A 20,858-nucleotide genomic window follows, 5' to 3' on the forward strand; every position below is an offset into this window, starting at 1 on the left:
GATTTTAGTATTGTAGTTTAACTTCTACATATCTAATTTATTGATGTCACAGTGAATAAACAGAAACTCCAATGGTGGATCATGTTGGTGCAAGAACATTCTAGACTGACATTTGTTTAATAATCCCATTTGGATCAATACCCTAATTGAATAGTCCGAGGAGATGATGCCAATCAAAAAGATATAGAAACAAGGCACACCAAATATTCCTCAACAATTTACAACCAAATTAGCAATAGAATGGTGTAGGCCTGTCTCAGATATCTTTGATCTTTGCGGCCTTCAAGTAAACCTGAAAATGCTTGGTAATCAGTTAGTAGATCATACAAATGAGAGGATGCAAACTAACTAGAAAGACTAACTTTTGAGGCTGTCCTGGGTGAAGAAGCTGCTGTGGAGAGTGACAGACACAGAAATTGCTCTGGAGAACCACTGACAGGTTTCATGCTGATCCAATGAAGAGTATATTCATAAGCAGAAACTGTCAGCTGGGATCAGAGCTAGGAGAAAGAGGACAGTTTCAAACTTTTGGCATCCTAAGGAGAGGGTAAACTGTAGTGCAGTACTAGATCGTGAGATCTGGCACCAAACACAGGAAGATAAAAGATGCAATAGCTAGTTGAGAAGTGGAGAAAAAAACGGGAAAACTAAAAGGACAGCTGGTAATAGGCTTTGCAGAATTAGCATAGGTATGCACACAGATGGACAAAAAAGAAATTGGTGTTCTGTCAACAAGATGGAAAATTCAGTAATGCATGGAGGTGTCTTAGAAAGGTGACCAAAAAGAGAACAGGATACAAATCTAGTATCAAAGGATTAGGAGTCAATAGAGGAGTAAGGTCTGGATGTAGATAAGTACGGAAGCAGAAACTGCAACAATCAGTGACCAATTGAGAAACCCAGTTCCCAGCTGGCAGAGACCAGTTAGTTCAAGCAACCATCAGAGAAGCAAAGCTCAACAAAGTCCACAGAATTCAAAGGGGGAATACAAAATTGACTAAGTGCCAGGAAGATTGATTTAAAGATCTAAAACAAATGAAAGATGATCTCAATGACTTTTAGATTTAGATCCTAAATCTAACAGATTTAGATGTTAGATTATCAAAACCCCACTAAAACACTTCAGCACTCTACATTGTTTAAGTGAAGGCTTGTTTAATCTGAGATTTTACAAGTAGCTTTATTATTGCCAACTTCTAAGTAAGTGGTACATATTAAGCTCTAATTATGATGTTACTGTCCATTTTCTGCAAGTGATCAAGTCCAGCACAGCAAGAAGATTTGAAATGTAGAAATCAGAGCAGGCCAATATTGATCTGCTTAATCATATTATGGACAAAGTAGTTTGTTTACTATTTCTACAATTCTAATTCCATTTTATGCTCAATGCACTGCATTCAAATGTCTTTCCCAGAAAATCTCACTTTATGTTCGTAATGGAAAGATTGATATGTGAATTGCCGTCATTTACAGCGTACATCAACGATCAAATCTTCCAGGAAATCCTGACCAACATTTTTAGAGATATATAGTATAGGGAAATAAATACTTTTACACTTCTGCAGAGTTTCCCATAGGTGGCAGCAAGTCAGTGTTTCCAATTCAATATATGCTTCTGAATATAAGTAAAAGATAAAATCACCATAGTCCCAGAGGATCCAGGCTACTGTCTCATTAGAGAAAGATGACTGGTGGTGAGTTTAATTTGAGGCTTACCACACCTCAGGAAAGAGACAAAGTTTATAAAGTTGGACCAGCATGGTAACTTCAGCCATTGTGGGAATTGAACTTGCAGTGTTGTCGTCACTCTGCATCATGAGTAAGTCATTTAGTCAACTGAGTTGAAGTACATTCAAAAGTAGAAGGAAACTTATGCGGATAGTTGATGTGGAAAACAGTACTTCGATGGAGACAAAACTGTTTTAAGTTAGCAGATCTCTAGCTCCTCACTAACATTTTATTCAGCTCAAAAAATATTAGTCTCGATGTTGAACAAATTAGGAGAGACACCTATCACAATTACCTCACAGCTACATCCACCTATCGCCATCCTACCTACCTTTCCCACAGCCCCACCCCCCCTATTTATTTCTCTCTCCCCAGTCCTGGTGAAGGGTCCTACCCAAAATGTTGACCCTCCTGCTCATATGCTGCCTAACTTGCAGTGCTTTTTCCAGCGCCACACTATCTACATTTCCTTTAACAAATTAGCTAAGTTTGTGGCACCATATACAACTGGACAAGTTCAAACTACTGATTAAGATGGCACTTTTTGCACTGCCTGTATGAAAATTTACAGGGTAGTTGAGTCAGGCAATATTTTGTGCAGTGTAGAAAATCAAGTCAAGAATCCAGAAGCAGTTTTCACTCCTCCCAACATGGCCATAGAACCTAGTCTAGAGAGATATTGTTTACTTGAGTGTCAAACCCAAGAGGAATCCATTTGGCCTACTGTAACTACACCAGCTCTCCAAATTAGCATTTCACTTTGTACTATTTCCCTGCCTTCGCCCCACAACTCAGTACGTTCAAATAACAGCACCCTTTGAATGCAAAGATTGAACCTGCCTCATGACACTTCGAGGCAATGTGTTTCAGACCCGAACTATTTGCTGTGTGAAAAATAAAAGTTTCCTCCTACCATTTTGGCTTCTTTTGCTGTATACTTGAAATTAGCACCCTCTTGTTCACATTCCTTTCAACTAGTGGGGATAGTTCCACTCTTTCTACTCAAGATAGTGAATACTATCAGACATCTTCCCTTTAAAGAAAACAATCTTAATTCCATCAGCCTATCTCCATGACTGAAGTTCCTCATCCTTAGAATAATTGTTCAATTTTTCCCTACATCTTCTCTAATGCCTTTACATCCTAACTAGCTGGAGGTGTCCAGAACTGGATGAAATACCCCAAATGAGGCTAAACTAGCATCATGTACAAATTCATGTACTCTATGCCACTGTTAATAAAACCTATGATACTACAAGCTTTAGTAATCACCCTCTCAAACTGTTTTGTGGTGAATTAAGAATACATTTTAAATAGTTTCAATATTACTTACAACTTCAAACAAGATATGCAATAAGAATCTGAAAAGAATACCAACCATTGTAGATCAATGTGATCAGTAAATTATACAATTTACTTTAAAAATGTACTAATATTTAAAATTAGGATGCTCAGAGGTAGTGGCATTCTAAAGCCAATTAAGAATCTTGACTGCTTACAATACGCCTGGAGCAAACTAACAGCAGTTTTTGAAAGGGAAAATACAAAAAGAGAAAAATTAAATTCCTTCTCCCAATTTATCTATTCACAGTACAATTACAGCAGAACATCAAATGGGACACCTGGTGCAAGGAGCCTCACCCTTATTTTAGCCTCACTGCAGATGGCACAAATAGTGAAACTATTATTTTGGAATAGTTGGTTGATGTGCGGCTGGAGCAAGATGAGCAGAGCAGGCAAAAAGTAAAATTGACATTTTACTTTCATAATTACAAGGCTGCCACAGACATTTAAGTCAGATCTGCTTCAAACGGTATCTTTATTTTGGCTCTTTACATACCTTGATCCCTGAGCATCAAAGGATGAAAGTTTCCGTTTCCTTGAATCAGAATTTACTGGATCCAATGAGTTTTCTCTGGGTCCACTCATCTTATTCACATATCAGCAACTGTGAAACAAAATCAAAAGAATAAGGACTTGACTCAGACTCAGTTCTCTCTAAGAGAGGTCACAAATTAGACGTGTCTTTCTTATCCAGTAAGAAACTAAAGTTTTTTTTAAATCCAAGAATACACATCAAATAACTGTCAGTTTATGCAAGTCTGAAGTGGGAAATCTACTATACCAATATGACCAATTATAATCTAAAACTAAGCATGCCAAGCTTAATCATTGGTATAAAGTAACTAGAGCTTGAGCTTTCATTTTGTGCCACCTCTGCAAAGAGGCATTAAAGTGCGTCATTTTCCATTTGATCTGCACGTGACCCTAATTTCCTTTCAGTTTTGAAAGAGACAGTTGGTTGACATTAAAAGTGACACCATTACTTTATTACTGTTCTTATTCAATTTGCATAAACAAGTCTGCCAGATGATATATGAATTGTGTATTTCAGGCTATCACACCTCACTGTGTGAATATAGAGGTGCAAAACATGCAAAAATGAATTCAGATTTCAGTCTGTATGGTTATATTGGGATTCTGGCTATTTATAGGCCCTGAATTCATGGTCAGAGTCCAACCTGACACCAAGGGATACAATGAAACTCCCTTGGGATTAGGGAAAGACCTCTTAGGTTCTTTTAGGAGTCAATTCTGATTTAGACAGCCAATTTAAACTATACAAGCTTGGCAGTAAAGGGTTTTGGGATTACACCAAACAACACAACTTACATTTCTGATGAATCCTTCAAAAATACTCAGTAAGCAGCCAGTGAATACAGTATAACCAATTCAAAACAACAAGTGTTATAATAATTTTCATTCTTCAATGCTGCTGGCTCTCAAAATTAATGCAACGTGTTTAAACACGTACAATTCATATAGGAAAGGTAAACAATCTTCCATGCTCAAGTTGCCTGCATTAACCATAAAACCAAAGAATCATGACTTTGAAAAATTCACAATTACCTCAAAATTTAAAAAGTTGGTGAGCCATAGATAAAGAGTGGAATGTGGTACATATGAGTTGCTCTTATAGAGAGCTAGCATGAACAGAAGGGGCAAACTAGCTCCCTTCAGTGCTGTAACCATTTCATGATTCCACAAAAACAAATTCCTAAAGGATTTGGTGTGAATCTCAAGGAATGCAACAACTACAAAGAGCCCAAGCCATACCCAATAAATTAGATGTAGACAGACTCTACACACTAATATCAATTCAGGCAGCATCCAAGGAGCTTCGAAATCGACGTTTCGGGCAAAAGCCCTTCGCCCGAAACATTGATTTCGAAGCTCCTTGGATGCTGCCTGAACTGCTGTGCTCTTCCAGCACCACTAATCCAGAATCTAGTTTCCAGCATCTGCAGTCATTGTTTTCACCACACTAATATCAATGTGTAACCTGCTCAAAAAAATACATATCTTGACACGATTCTGGCTGGAGTTACACAAGCAAAGTAAAGTTAGATTTATTACCCTGCCAGAACACAATAGATCCTCCCCGATATTTCACATTAGCCCTCAAAGTGTGTAAAACATTTTTATAAAGATTTATCCTTCTTTAACTATTTTTCTCAAAGTTAATCATACTGACACCTCTGTCTTACGCATAGAACATCAGGGAAACAAGTACCCATATGATGATCCTGAAACAGGACTGCTGAAGTAGAATTTGGCTTTAAGAAATCTATGCTTGTACATAATCTACTATCCTTTCCAGAAACCATGAAGGTCAATAAATCAGTATCAGCGTCTTTGACACAGTCTTCAGCAGCACTGAATTTTCAAAAATACATTTGAAAAATTCTTTAAAAGTGTTTAAAATACATTTTAGAAAAATTGGAAAAACATCTGTAATTCCTACAAACAATAAGTACAGCATCAACCAAATTTGTTTTAAATTAAACCTGACTACTGTTGACTAGTTAAGAGTAGTTATTCCTAGTTGCTGGAAACAGTTGTTTTTTTCTTCTGTTTTGCTGCTTGGTTAAGCACTACTTCCTGTTAAGAAGGAGCGGAAGTTGAAGTTTCTTTTTCCCTGCAGAACTGTTAGATTCAATGAAGTAAAACAACTCAAAACAAAAGAACTTCAAATCGCACATTCAGACAGTTTAAAATAATTGCTCAGTCTGTTTAATGCCATACCCAAATTTGATTTTCTATTTCATGATTATTAACCTATAAACCTAAATTTAAAAAATGGTGTTTCTAAAAAGGAAATGTTTAGTGCAGTAATTAACTTAAATGCAAACTGGGTTAATCTTATGTGACAATCAGATATTCAATATTAGATCATTTCAATATGACCCAACTAAATTTGTATAATATCTGGGTAAAATAATGCAAAGCGTATCATGGTGTACATTGGAGATCTATTGATGTTGCAATGGTTTAATAAGTAACCAGGGTGCTTGCATAATATTAGCTTAATAAGTAACAACACAAAGTTAAGAGTAAAAGTTCTTGTTCAACTGACCTTAATTTCTTTGAAAACATTACAGGTAGTAGATGTTGGAAGAGGCTATGTTGTAGTTATTTAAGAGTGTTTCTGGAAATTGAAATAAAGGCCTAAATCAAAGACTGCATGGTCATTTCAAATGTGACTTAGTAGAAACGGTGATTAAATAAAAAGGAAACAGGGGAAGGCATATACTGTCAGGCCACGAGAATTGTTATAATATGGAGTATTATAGAGGTCAGTGCTTGGACCTTTGATTTGTCTTATTTACATAAATTGAGGATGAAGCAACTGACTTTAAAGCGATTACTTCTGTAAACATTAGTTAAAATAGTTGTCAGATTGGACCAAGTTGCAGTGTTGACTCTTTTTTTTACATCACTAAAATCACAATTTTTTACATTAAATGAGAAGTGTTAATATTGTTGATCAAATGTAAAGTAGTCACACTTTAGTCAGACAACACTTATTGTGTACTTTTGGCCAAATTGTAACTTTCCATGTACTGTTTCTAAATCAGCTGCCAAAGATTACTGTACTCAGCTAGGCCACAATGAAGCACAGCCCAGTTAAAAAAATGTCCAATTATCAACACCTGTTAACAGGAACAGCAACAGCGCTGTACAATCCCAGGTTTTGTCACAGATTTCCTCCACCTTCTTAATCTTTCTCCATGGCAATATGGAAGATGATTTCAAGTTTGCTCTATTTTTTTGCCACAAGTTGATTGAAAAGAGATGGAAATTGGGAAAAGCAAATGGTGCACTCTTTTCCCAACTTTCAGCACTTCAATAATTTTGGATTTTTTTGGTCCAAGTGCAGTAAAGCAATTTAATGCACTGTTAAGAAACTGTCACAAAGAAAATTATTCTTCATTGGGAGATGATGGTAGTTAAATTTTCCTTGGTCTAATCAATGTGAAAACTCATGTCAAATCATATTCCCCTTTGGAAAGCCCCAGTAAAGTTATGTACTAAATTAGTTTTTGCTGTTCCTTTATTTGGAGGATTATGGTAGCCTAATCAACTCAGAAGGTCATCACAACCATTTTGGACACACACACAAAAGTGAGACTTTGAAAGAGACCTGGAATGAGAAAAGATTTTACACATGAAGTGTAAAGAAATGTAAAGTCCTACCAGCAGGACAGAATCACCACAGTGGTAGCACAGTGAGATTATGTCAAGTGGGAGCCTTCAACATTGACTTGGATCCAAAGAAATCTCATGGCATCGGGTCAAACATGGACAAGGAAATTTTCTGCTGATTACCATCCACTGCTCCCCCTCCCGCCCACCCCCATTGCTGATGAATCAGTGCTTCTTCATGTCAAACATCATTTGAGTGGCAAGAGCACCCAAGACAGGGTCAACATGAATGGCAGCAAGACAATAAAACATACTCTGACAGGGGACTTCCCTGCTCATCACCAAAAATGGTTTGGTAGCACCCTTTACTGACCAAACTGGTGACGTTCCAAAGATAATAGCTGCTACACAGAGTCTCTGGTAGGTAGTCAGGGAACTATTTGACCATTGCCTCATTAACTTATCTGTCACATACAACTGTACTGGTATAAAGAAAAGACCTGGAACTGAAGACTACAAAGACTATTGGACCTGATAACGTACTGACAATAGCACTCAAGACTTTTGTGCCAGAACCAGTAGTGCCTTAGTCAAGTTGTTCCTAGACAGCTACAAAACTGACATCTACTGGGCAATGTGGAAAATTTACCAGGTACATCCCACCCCACAAATCTAACCAGCCAATTACTGCCCCTTCAGTCTGCTCTCAACCAAAGTGAGGGCAGGGTCATCAGCCATCCTATAAAGTGCCACTGCTCAAGAACCTGCTCACTGGTACTCCGTTTGGGTTATGCCAGAGCAATTCAGCTCCTCATCTCAAATTTGCCTGTTCTCTCCACAGATTTTGCCTAACCAGCTTAGTGCACCCAGTATTTTGTGGTTGTCCTTCAAATTTCCAGCACTTGCATTATTTCACATTTTCTTTACGAAAATTGTGATTTCAGTGTCCTTTTCATGTGAGCTGCTGTACATCCATTCATTACCAGTAGCATCATTCCCATCTCTAGATCATTTCCTTCCTCAGTGCCCTCTGTAATTCACACCTTTTCACCTCTGACCCACCTAGTCTCAACATCAAAACTTCTCTGTCTATTTCCGATTTTGTCCCAAATCTTATTTACCGAACATCTCTCTGCGCACTAACCTACAACTGCTCTCAATAGTCAAACTTTTAAAGTGGTATCTTTATAAACTGCACTTGGACTAGCCTACCTTTTTTCTGGATAATCTCTTTTAGAGTACATATTATTCCAGTTAGGCAGTTTGACTGAGATATAAAATATGAACCTTCACAAATGATGATAGATTTACAGAATACCTGCTCCCAAAATCAAAATTGAAAGAATACACAAACAACTGATGTACTATAAAATCAAATATCAAAGCCACTTAATAAAAAATGATCCCTCTCATAATAACTTACTCAAAATAGTTATGTTCATTACACATAATGATATTTGTTCAGGAAATAGTTAAAAATAGTCATAACACCATAATAACAAACAATGCAAACTATATGCAGTTACTACTTATTCAACAGGTAAGAGTTAACAGGGTTTAAATCACAGACTGTCTTCTAAAGATGCCTCCCTCCTTCCGATTTAGTAAGCAGTTTAGGAAATGCAGCTGCTATGCGGACTCTGTCCATTTTTGTTCTGTTGATCATGCTGCCTACTCCATTTAAGCTATCATGAGATCAACTCCCTCGTGAACCTAGCACTGTAATTTTTAAGATATTCCAAGGCAGCATGTTGGTGCTTAAAATCACTATGCAATGCAATGCTAGGATACAGGTTCCCCCATAATCCCCACGTGGTGAGTTCCAACCTCCCAATTAACAAAGATTTTTTTGGAGAGAAGACCAAGTAGTGTGCTCTGGAAGGAAATAATTTAACAAGCTATCATGTTCCTGTCTTGTTCAATTTCCTGCTGCTAGTTCAAAACAGGCACGATCAAAGATTTGTGCCCATGATGACTGAAGATCTGAAGACTACACTTGATGGTTGAAACGAAAGCATCTAATGAAAGTAATTTTGGCAATAAGTTGATATCATCTTCTCAAAATATACAGTTTCACAAATTCCATTCATAGATTTAGTGAGTTAATTATCCCTATTTAGGTTGATTCTACATTAACTTTCTCACATTTAGTGCTACATTAGTGATATGCCAAGTTCAGACAACACTAGTGCAAACAAAATGTCTTGATGATAAGACATCCTTTCATATGAGGATTAACGACGTATGCATTGGCTAGGATAAGGGGTTGATGGCGGATAGGCAACGGCAGACATTTACAGAACACATGGATCAACAATTGCACATTCCTACCTGGCATAAATCAGGAAAGGTGGCTCAACCATAGCTAACAAGGGAAATCAGGGATAGTGTTAAAGGCAAAGAGAATGCGTATAAGTTGGCCAAAAAAAGCAGCAAACCTGAAGACTGGGAGAAATTTAAAATTCAGAGGAGGACAAAGGGTTTAATTCAGAAAGGGAAAATAGAATATGTAAGTAAACTTGCGGAAAGCATAAGAACTGACGGCAAAAGCTTCTATAGATGTGTGAAGAGAAAAAGACTGGTGAAGACAAAGATCCCTTGCAGTTAGAATCAGTTGAATTCACAATAGACAAAGAGATGGCAGACCAGTTGAACAAGTACTTTGGATCTGTCTTCATCAAGGTGGACACAAATAACCTTCAGGAAATGCTAGGAGACAGAGGGTCAAACAGAAGGAGGAACTGAAGGAAATCCTTATTAGTCAGGAAATAGTATTGGGGAAATTGATGAGATTAAAACCCGATAAGTCCCAAGGGCCTGATGCTCTGCAGAGTACTCAAGGAAGTCATCCTAGAAATAGCAGATGGATTGCTGATCATTTTCCAGCAGTCTGTAGAATGTGGAAGAGATCCAAAGGGCTGGAGGGTATCTAATGTAACCCCACTTTTTAAAAAAGGAGGGACAGAGAAAACGGGGAATTATACACCGGTTAGCCTGACATTGGTGGAGGGAAAAATGCTGGAGTCAATTATTAAAGATGTAAAATAACTGAGCATTTGGAAGGTGGTGACAGAATTGGCCCTCTTTAGCATGAATTCACGAAGGGAAATCATGCTTGACAAATATTCTGAAATTTTGAGGATGCGACCAATAGAATGGACAAGGGTGAATCATAGATGTTATGTATCTGGACTTTCAAAAGGCTTTTGACAAGATTCCACAAAATAAATTAGTAAGGAAAATCAATCTCATGATATCGGAGGTAACATATTGACATCGATAAAGAACTATTTGGCAGACAGGAAGCAGAAAACTGGGATAAACTGATCCTTTTCAGAGTGGCAGGCAGTGATGAATGGAGTGCAGCAGGGTTGAGTACAGGGACCCCAGCTGTTCACAATACACATTAACAATTTGGATGAAGGGATCGAAAGCAATATCTCCAGATTTACAGATGACACTAAACTTGATGGCAGTGTGTGCTGTGAGGAGGATGCTAACAGGCTGCAGGGTGACTTGGACAGGTTGTTGATTGGGCAAATACTTGGAAAATGCAATATAATATAAATGGATAAATATGAGGTCATCCACTTTGGTCGCAAAAACAGGAAGGCAGATTATTGTCTGAATGGCGGCCTTTAGGAAAAGGTGAGGTGCAACCAAACCTGGGTGTCACAGTAGAACAGTTGCTCGCTGAAGAGTGGCATGCAGGTGCACAGGTTGTGAGGAAAACTAATGACATGCAGGCCTTTATAGCGAGAGGATTTGAGTATCAGAGTTAGGATGTCTTGCTGCAGTTATACAGGGACTTGGTAAGGCCACATCTTAAGTATTGTGTGCAGTTTTGGTTTCCTCATCTGAGGAAGGATATTCTTGTACTGATGCAGTCTAGCAAAGGTTCACCAGACTGATTCCTGGGATGGCAGGACTGACATATGAAGACAGACTGGGTTGACTGGGCTTGTATTCACTGGAATTTAGAAGGTGGGGTGGGAGTGGAGGTGGAGGGGTGGAGAGGGGAAAATGATCTCATAGAAACATATGAAATCCTGATGGGACTGGACAAGTTAGATATGGGAAGAATGTTCGTGATGTTGGGGGGAAGTCCAGAACTAGAGGTCATAGTCGAAGAATGAAGGTTGTGTCATTCAGGACTGAAATGGGAAGAATTTCGTCACTCAGAATTGTGAATCTGTAGAATTCTCTCCCACAGGAAGCTGTCGGGGGCAGTTCATTAGAGAAAGCTGGACATGGCCCCTGCAGTTGAAGGAATCAAGGGGTATGGGGAGATGACAAGAATGGGATAATGAGATTGCATATCAGCCATGATCATATTGAATGGTGGTGCAGGCTTGAAGGGCCAAATGCCTATTCCTGCAACTATTTTCTAACTCCCGTATATAATAGTCAGCTGACAGCAAGATGTGAAGACCAGTCTTCCAATGTTTGATATTGACCCTGCATTGCCTAGCTATAAAATGCAATTTAAAAATAAACTTTTGACAAATCAATCTCTCCTCACAAATTGAGTTTTTATAGGTGAGACAAGATTGAATACACGTGTATCCAATCCCCAACAGAATTTCTAGTTGGAATACCTTAGCTTAAAAACCATAATGTTTTAATTTGACCATTAGGATATTATTTTCTGCTTATTAGACATCTAATTAACTGAACATTAATAACTGCAATTCAGATTTAATATTTTAATTCCAAAGCCAATTATAAAAAATAAGGTCATGGATCCTTAATTATTGATCCTTACATTAGAAACCCCAACAGTAAATACAGCAGATGTAGGTTAGCTGCATAGCTTAGAAAAATAACTACAGGTTCCTCATACAGTCCACTAATTAATACTGCTGCATTAACAAACTGTATCAAAATCATAATTACTGCGTGCTAATTTTTCCCAAACCCAAATAAGAATTATTTAAATACTAATATGTTGCAAGCAGAGGTTACTTGGAGCTTGTATTAAAGCACATTGCAAGGAATGTCAATAACTTAATGCCATACCGAAAAGTAGTTATTCTTTTAAACTGTGGATAAAACTATACACACTGGCAAAGATGATAACTATTTAAAAAGTAATAACAATCACCTTAAAGGCAGAATATCTCCCAAAGTGCTTCACAGCAGCACTACCAAACAGAAATTGACATCAAAGGTTAACTGAGGAAGCAGGGTTTTAATACATGTTTTGGAATATAAAGAGCAGTGATGAGGTGAAAAGGGACTAGGGAGGAAATTTTTAAAACTTACAACTGAAAGGAATGAAGACATGGCTACCAAAAGACAGTCTAAGTAAGCAGGACATGCACAAAAGGTCAGAATGAATGAAACTCAAAGTTCCCGTGAAGGTTGTAGTAGCACTAGAGGGGATTACAGAGGTAGAGCAGATTAAAGCCATGGAGGGTTTTGAATACAAAGATGACAATGTTAAAATCTGGGTATTGGTGAACTCAAAGTCAATGAAGATGAGTGAACACGGAAGTTATGGTGAATGGAATCTCGTATTAGGATGCATGCAGCATAGTGTTGGATGAGTTTAACTTCATGAAAATGGGAAGCCAATCAGAGGAGCATTGGAATAGGTGAGTGTGGAGATAATAACTGCATGTATCAGACAAATTTAGTTGCCTTTGTGATAAGCAGGTAGTGCAGCTGAAGATCAAATAGAAGTCAGTCTGGCTCAGTGTGTGAAAGTGACCCCAGTATCAGAAGCTAAGCCACAGAATTTTGTAGCAGGGGCCTCAGCACCGAAATTTTGACTTTACAACACACGTTAGCAAAAACTGTGTTGTCATAAGGTAGTTTTTACCCTCGTGGCTTGCTGTGCCCAAAAGTCATTTGCTGTTCATCTGTAAAATGCACATGTAAGCAACCAGCTCCTGTAACTCTTCACTATTGCTCTCAATTCATACATTGTAAAAGGGTAAAGATGGTCGTTTATTCAAATTATAATTGTTCCCTGGTTGCAAAATACAAGCTTCTGTGTGGAGTTTATATAGGCTGTCTTCTTCACATCATTTATCAAGGATCCCCTACAAAACTCCAAATAATTATAGCTGTAAATTGTAACTAATATTAATGAGAAATTTGTTGTACATATCAGGCAACAGATTTTTTAAAGATTGCTTTGCACCCACTATGAAATGTGAAACCTAGAAACTGACAGACATATACCATTTTTGTATTTATCTATGACAGATTGGAAATGGTAAGTTGTCTCACCTGTATCAATAGCCAGTCAATGTACAATATAGTGGCAAATGAAAATTAAGCAATGGAGTACCACACATAACTTTATGCGATAACCCAAACTGTTCTTTAAGTATATCACACAGTATATCTTAGATCATCATCAGTGGCTATGGAATGAAAGATCAAAGATGACAGTAATGATAAACACATGACTGATCACAATATATTAATCATTAAATTGAAATGCAGTGTAAAACATTTCAAGGAACAATGACAAACAACTAAAAAAAAATTTATCCATTGTATACTGATAACAGAACAAAGCAGGTGATCAATCTTGTGTTTTTTTAAATTCCTTCTTGGGACATGGGCATCACTGACTGGCCAGCAGTAATTGCCCATCCAAAGCTGCTTTTGAACTGAATGGCTTGCTGGGCCACTTCACAAGGTAAGTGAGAGTCAACCACATTGCTGTAGGTTTTGATTCACATGTAAGCCAGACCAGGTGAGGATGGCAGATTTCCTATCCTGAAGGACATCAGTAGAGGACAGATTTTTAACAACTGTGTTTAATCATATGCAGGTGGAAGGCATTAATTTGGACTTCACTCGAGAACATATAAAAGGAGACACCACCAGGGACTCTTATGGTGCTACATATGAACCAGAAAGTTGAAGTTCAAATCCTATCTACCGTGGAAGTGCCACAGCATGTCCTTAAAGCTTGATTAAAACTAATTTGAGGGTCTTGTGACACAACAAAAGGACCACAACCTCTGGGCCAGAAGGTCTGTATTGAAGGCCCAACTGCCTTGGAGGCATGCCACAGCATGTCTGAACAGGTTGATCAGAAATAATTTTGGGTTCTTGTGGCACAGCAGCAATGACCCTAAGGTCTGGTTTTGAGTATTACATTCCACATTGAAAATCAGAAATTCAGTATTTTACAATACACCAAAGGAAATAAAGAGAGCTGATTTTAGGAGTCTGGTAACCAAGGGCAAACTTGCATTCCTGGACGTCACAGTCAAAAGAAAGGACAATGGAGAACTACAAACCTGCGTATACAGAAAACCGACAAACACTGACCAAATACTTAACTACACCAGCAACCCAACACACACAAACAAAGCTGTATCAGAACACTATTCCAACGAGCCACCACACACTGCAGCACAGACGAACTTCGGAAAACAGAGAACCACCTTTACAACGTACTCGAGAAGAACGGATACTCAAAAAATACAGTCCGCAGATTCCTCAAGAACAAACCACGACAAGCAGACCAAACACAGCCAGAAACCCTAACCACCTTACCATACATCAAAGAAGTTTCAGAAATGACAGCCAGACTACTAAGACCCCTCGGAATCCTAGGAGCACACAAACCCACCAACACTCTCAAACAAAAACTAACAAACTTCAAAGACCAGTACAACCCATGGACAAAACCAACATCATCTACAAAATTCCATGTAAGGACTGCCACAAACTCTACGTAGGACAAACAGGAAAAAAAGTTAGCCACCAGGATAAACGGACACCAGCTAGCCACAAAAAGACACGACCCTCTCTCCCTCGTAGCCCTACACGCAGATGAAAAAAACCACCAATTCGACTGGGACAACACATCTATCCTGGGACAGGTTAAGCAAAGACATGCCAGAGAATTCCTAGAGGCCTGGCACTCCAACCACAACGCCATAAACAAACACACAGATCTAGATACCATCTATCAACCCCTCAGAAATCGAACAGGAAATGACATCACCACAAACCCCAGGAACCCCATCCAGGACAAACATATAAATAGAAAGAAGGAAACAACAGCTTCGCTTCACTTGGAGGTCGCCACTGACGTTACCTAACCAGGTAATGAAACGTCTGGATATCAAACCTACAGCTCAGAGAGCAAAGCTACACCCCAAGGGCACCTAGATTAAAATAAGGTGAAAGGGTGGTAATGCAAAGATCTCAGAAAACAGTCTTTGCTATTGAGCTGGATAGAATATAGGGGTGAAATTTTTATAGGATATCAAAAAGGTGCAAACAGTCTACTTCAGCCAAAGAATGTAGTCATGAAGGGGTTGGAGACAGCATTAAGTTTATCGATTTTGTGGCAGAGACTGAAGGTGACAATCATTTGTCTTCCCAATGCCAAACCAGAGGAAATTACAGCTCATTTTAAATTAGAAATCAGATTATATTTTCTCTGTGTTATCAGAATATTGAGGTTGAGAGAGGTGGTGAAGAGAAGACCGAGTATGATAATTGTATACTTGGAAGACTTCATAACTGACTGAGAAAGAGGCAAGAGCCAAATATGGTTCTCTGGGGGTCAAGAAAGAGATAACATACACAGTCACTGGGAATATTTTCATTAACTTGCATGGAGGGTGTTACCAGAATCTGATTAGATATTCACACTGGAAACTGTCTACTGCTCCAGAACTCCTTAGAAAGCCAAAGCCAACACTTTTGATTTTCCCTACCACCATGTGCCTTAATCCACCTAGACAAAACAGACTTCTGGAAAACGCAAGAAAGTAGTGAACTCTAAGGAGACTGAAATCATCAAGTTGTTACTTGATACAGCAGGAGGAAGGAAAAGGAGATAGGACAAAGAAAATTATGATGGGGTATGGAGAATAGGGGAATGAGAACAAGATGACCTACTGTCTCATAAGGTCCTCCTGATATTGTTGCATTTTGAATGGAGTGAAATATAGCTAGACTTGGGGAGCTTTGGTTAGAGGGCATGGGGTTATCATCAACAACCCCCTCAATACTGTTTTCTTAATCATTATTATTGGTCACATAATTATTTTCAATGTTTAAGAAATCCAAAAGATAAATTCACAAGTAAAGAAGAAAATAAATTAATCAAGCACACTCAGTTCCAGATATCATGTAAAAGCACATGGAAATTCAGTACTCAATAATCCTAAAATTTAACAAATTTCTCACAATATCATGCAACATATACATTAATTTAGTTTATTCTTTTCTACTAAATAATCTTTCTCAAGCATGAGGCACCATTTCCTGAAGGAGAGAAATGTGGGGAAACATCAGAATTTTTTTAGTAATATTCTGTATTGACGAGTGGTCACTGTATAAGATTTCAACCACAGAATTGAAGATTCATTGAATAGTTACGTAATATTCCATTAAAGAAACTTCAGGGCTTCTGTATTCTACTGTTTCATTTTCTTCAGGGAATAGAATGAATGAATTACTTACTTCAGTGTGTACAATCCTTAAACATTTACACAAGCACTCTTTAGATTATGAGAAAAACCACCATTTCTCAGAGGAGAATATACTTTCAAATACAGGTTCTACTGCAACCTTTTTGAATTTTTTTGGTACTGCAAATGGAAACAAACTGTGAACTGCACACACGGCCTGCAATTCAGATTTTCAAGCCATTGGAAACTCACTTTCCTGTAGTTTTTGGAAGCATGACAGGTTCTCAACATTTTTAAAAAATACTGGCATACCTAAAAGTTTTCACAGGCTTTGGATATCATTGACTGTTTTATCTATGTTCCACACAGTAACTTGAACTCTATTTCCCAGTTCATAAATAAAAACAGCCAAGGGATGTAGGGAATTCATTTACATAATAAAGCTGAATAGCAATTTTGTCAACAAATATGCATATCCATACAAAGCCAGATTATGAAATTAAAATGTGTTTCGCCAATGCGTAGCACTGTTTCAATTTTGCCATTAAAAACATACATGTACTGAGAGAAATATTAGCCATCAAATTGAATGACAGAATCTAACTCAATAGTTTTACATTTTAACTGTTCCACAGGGATTGTTACTAAACTGTACAATGCCCAAACAAACTAACAACCATCAACAAAATGTTTTCTTTGTAATTTACATTTGTGTTATCCCTTCGAATTCAGGAAAACATACTTCAACAAAGCATAAATCAGAAAAACTTACCCTGAACAAAATAACAAAATTAATACAGTGGGTAACTAAAAGCTCGATTCGTGAGATATATTTTAAGGAGAATCTTTAAGCATAAAAGAGGGGTGGAGAAGTTCATCCCACATGGTTGTTCCAGAGGATAAGAATGAAACAGTGAATGGGATGAGCAGAAGAAATTAGATTCTAAGATGATAGAACTGACAGAAACAGTTTGTTTAAAGCTTGAGGAAGGTCATGAAAGATTTGAGCAAAAGATTTTTGTTTAAAATCAAGAAGTTGGTAGTCAAGCACACAATAGAAGTTATTATGCACAGAGTTTAACAGGATTTGATGTAGAGCAGATTATCAGACTTTTAACCAAAGTTAAATTTATAGATTAGATTTACTACAATGCGGGAACAGGCCATTTGGCCCAACCAGTCCACAACCGACCCTCCGAAGAGTAACCCACCCAGGCCCATTTCCCTCTGACTAGCACCTAGCACCATGGGCAATTTAGCATGGCCAATTCACATAACCTGCACATCTTTGGACTGTGGGAGGAAACCGGAGCACCCGGAGAAAACCCACGCAGATACAGGGAGAATGTGACAACTCCACACAGACAGCTGCCCAAGGCTGGAATCGAATCTGGGACCCTGGTGCTGTAAGACAGCAGTGCTAACCACCGTGCCACCCCAGACGTTGAAGGATTGCAAAATGGTCCCTGGTATAAAGTTTGAACTGGAGATCACAATAGCATGAATGGAGAACTTCAGCAGCTGAAACATCAGCTAGTTAATTAATGTTTTTAGGGAGAAAAATGTGACATCCTTTCCTAGTTTAACCTACAAGTGACTCCAGACTCTCAGCAACTTGGTTGGCTCTTACTCTCATGAAGTAATCTATCAAGTCACTCAATTGTGCTAAATCCTTCAAATGCAGAAGGTTATACTGGACACGCCATGCAATATCAACTTTGGATTTGAAACACCACACACTGGCCAATTGACCTTGTGAAATCCTCCTTTCAAACAACAGAAGATGTGCTAAAACTAGAAGAAAGCCTCCTGCTTAAGAAACAGCATGACCATCGTAATCAGCAAATTCTATCTCACGGCCAACATTCAAAAACCTGCCCAAGACCATCAATGGATATGCCATGATTAGCAGGGAGGGCAGATTTACCAGAGGTGGTGGCACAGTGACAGAGAGTCAGAAGGGAGTGGCATTGGGAGCCCCCATTACCGATTCAAGTCTCATGGTATCAAATCAAAAAAGGACAAGGAAACCTCCTGCTTCTATCCACCTGACGAATTAGCCCTTTCCCTTGTTTAATGCAATTTGGAAGCAGCATTGAGGGTAAAGGCACAGAATATATAGAGGGGGAACTTCAATACTTACCGCCAAGAATTGAACAACAGTAGCGCTATCAACTGTGCTGGTCAACTCCTGAAAGAGATACCTGCTAGATTTAGCCTACAGTAGGTGAGGAGGGAACCAAGAAGACAGGAAAAGCCTGCTTGATCTCATTGTCACTAATTGGCCCATTGCAGAAGCATCTTTCCACAACAGTACTAAATAGGAGCAGCCATTTCACAGTCCTGTGGAGACAAGGCTCCACTTCCTCACTGAGGATACAGCTGAGCGTGGTGACTGTAAATAGAACGGTTGTAAATAGAATAGGTTCAGATCAAATCAAAATGAGCTGCACCAATAACAGCAAGGCATTCAACAATAAAAAAAAACTTATAATTTGGTATCACTACCACCAACATTCAATAGGTGCAGGACAGCACCAGGCAGACCTAAAAGTGAGGCATCAACATGTGAAGCCATGTTACAAGACTACATGCATTGAAAACAACAGGAGCAGCATAAGGATAAATATAAACAAACAAACAATGGATCAGATTTGAGCTCCATACTCCTGCCACACGCAATTATGGTGATGAACAATTAAACAACTAGCTGGAAGGAAGATTCCACAAATATTCCCATCATGGTAATGGAAAAAGAGTCCAGCATATCATTAACAAAGCAAAGGCTAAAGCATTTGTACCATCTTCACCCAGACGTGTCATTTGGATAATGCATTTGGTCTACCACCTGACATCCTCAACATCACAGATACCAGTTTTCGGACAATTCGATCCACTCCATACCAAATTAAGCAACACCTAAAAGTACAGTAAAGCGAAGGACCCTGGCATATCCTAGCAGTAGTACTGAAGACTGGGCTCCAGAACTTTAAGCATCCCTGGGCAAGCTGTTCCAGGACAACTATAACACTGACATCTATTCAATAATGCAGATGTTTCTAGTGCTTAAAAAAAGACAAACTGAATTCACCAACTGCTGCTCATCATCAATCCTGGTCGCCAGCAGAGTAATAGAAGTTGACATCAACAATGCTATGAAGCAACAGTTACAAAGCAACAACGTGCTCACAACAATAAGTTGGAGTTCTGCTCTCTGGAGACTACTCTCATCCAAACTTCATTGCAGTCTACATCCAAACAGACAAAAAGAATTCCACAGGTCAGGTGAATGTGACTGAACTGACACCAGCACAGCATTTGATGAAGTACAGCACCAAGAAGTCTAAAGAAAACTGAAGGAAACTCTCCATTGATTCCAGGGTGGAGGATTTGAGCTATAGGAGAGGTTGAAAAGGCTGGGGCTGTTTTCCCTGGAGCATCGGAGACTGAGGGGTGACCTTATAGAGGTTTATAAAATCATGAGGGGCATGGATAGGATAAATAAACAAAGTCTTTTCCCCGGGGTGGGGAAGTCCAGAACGAGAGGGCATAGGTTTAGGGTGAGGGGGGAAAAGATATAAAAGAGACCTGAGGGGCAACATTTTCCATGCAGAGAGTGGTACGTGTATGAAATGAGCTGCCAAAGGAAGTGGTGGAGGCTAGTACAACTGCAACATTTAAAAAGGCATCGGGATGGGTATATGAATAGGAAGTGTTTGGAGGGATATGGGCCAGGTGCTGGCAGGTGGGACTAGATTGGGTTGGGATATCTGGTTGGCATGGACAAGTTGGACTGAAGGGTCTGTTTCCGTGCTGTACATCTTTATGACTCTATGACTCTAGTACAAAAGGAAGATGGTCATGACTGTTGGAGGTCATTAATCGCAGCCGAGGTCTTCACTGCAGGTGCTTTTTGGAGTCAAGTCCTAAGGCCTAGCCAACTTCAGCCAGTTAATCAATGACTTTCCCTCAGCAGAACGTCAGAAGTGGGAACATTCACAGATAATTGCAAACTTCAGCACCTTCTCAAACTCATTAGATGCCGAATCAGTCACGTTCAGTCCTCGACTGAAAAATCGCAAAGGGCATGAAATGATCAGGGCCAGTAAAAGAATCTAACCACCAAGCCTGATAGCTACTTCCATCACCAAATTCTCCAACATCAACATCGGGGATACCACTGATCAGAAACTTGACTGGATTGCATTCAACCATTTTAAAGGAAGTAGCTAGTAACATAGTGGA

The 20,858-nt window shown here is 38.8% G+C and overlaps 1 protein-coding gene across 5 annotated transcripts in view; it reads right to left on the reverse strand.

The window, feature by feature from the left end:
- Nucleotides 1-20,858, reverse strand: part of LOC140462902 (nuclear receptor coactivator 3-like) — a 251,449-nt gene that overhangs the window by 47,802 nt on the left and 182,789 nt on the right. For all 5 annotated transcript variants that reach the window (XM_072556346.1, XM_072556350.1, XM_072556345.1 and 2 more), the window contains one exon: nt 3,569-3,676. In XM_072556346.1, coding sequence (XP_072412447.1) covers nt 3,569-3,657 — 89 coding nt within the window. In that variant the 5' untranslated portion in view covers nt 3,658-3,676. The remainder of the gene's footprint in view (nt 1-3,568; nt 3,677-20,858) is intronic.

The sequence above is a fragment of the Chiloscyllium punctatum genome, chromosome 37, assembly GCF_047496795.1.
Source record: "Chiloscyllium punctatum isolate Juve2018m chromosome 37, sChiPun1.3, whole genome shotgun sequence".
In the NCBI taxonomy this organism is placed as follows: Eukaryota; Metazoa; Chordata; class Chondrichthyes; order Orectolobiformes; family Hemiscylliidae; genus Chiloscyllium; species Chiloscyllium punctatum.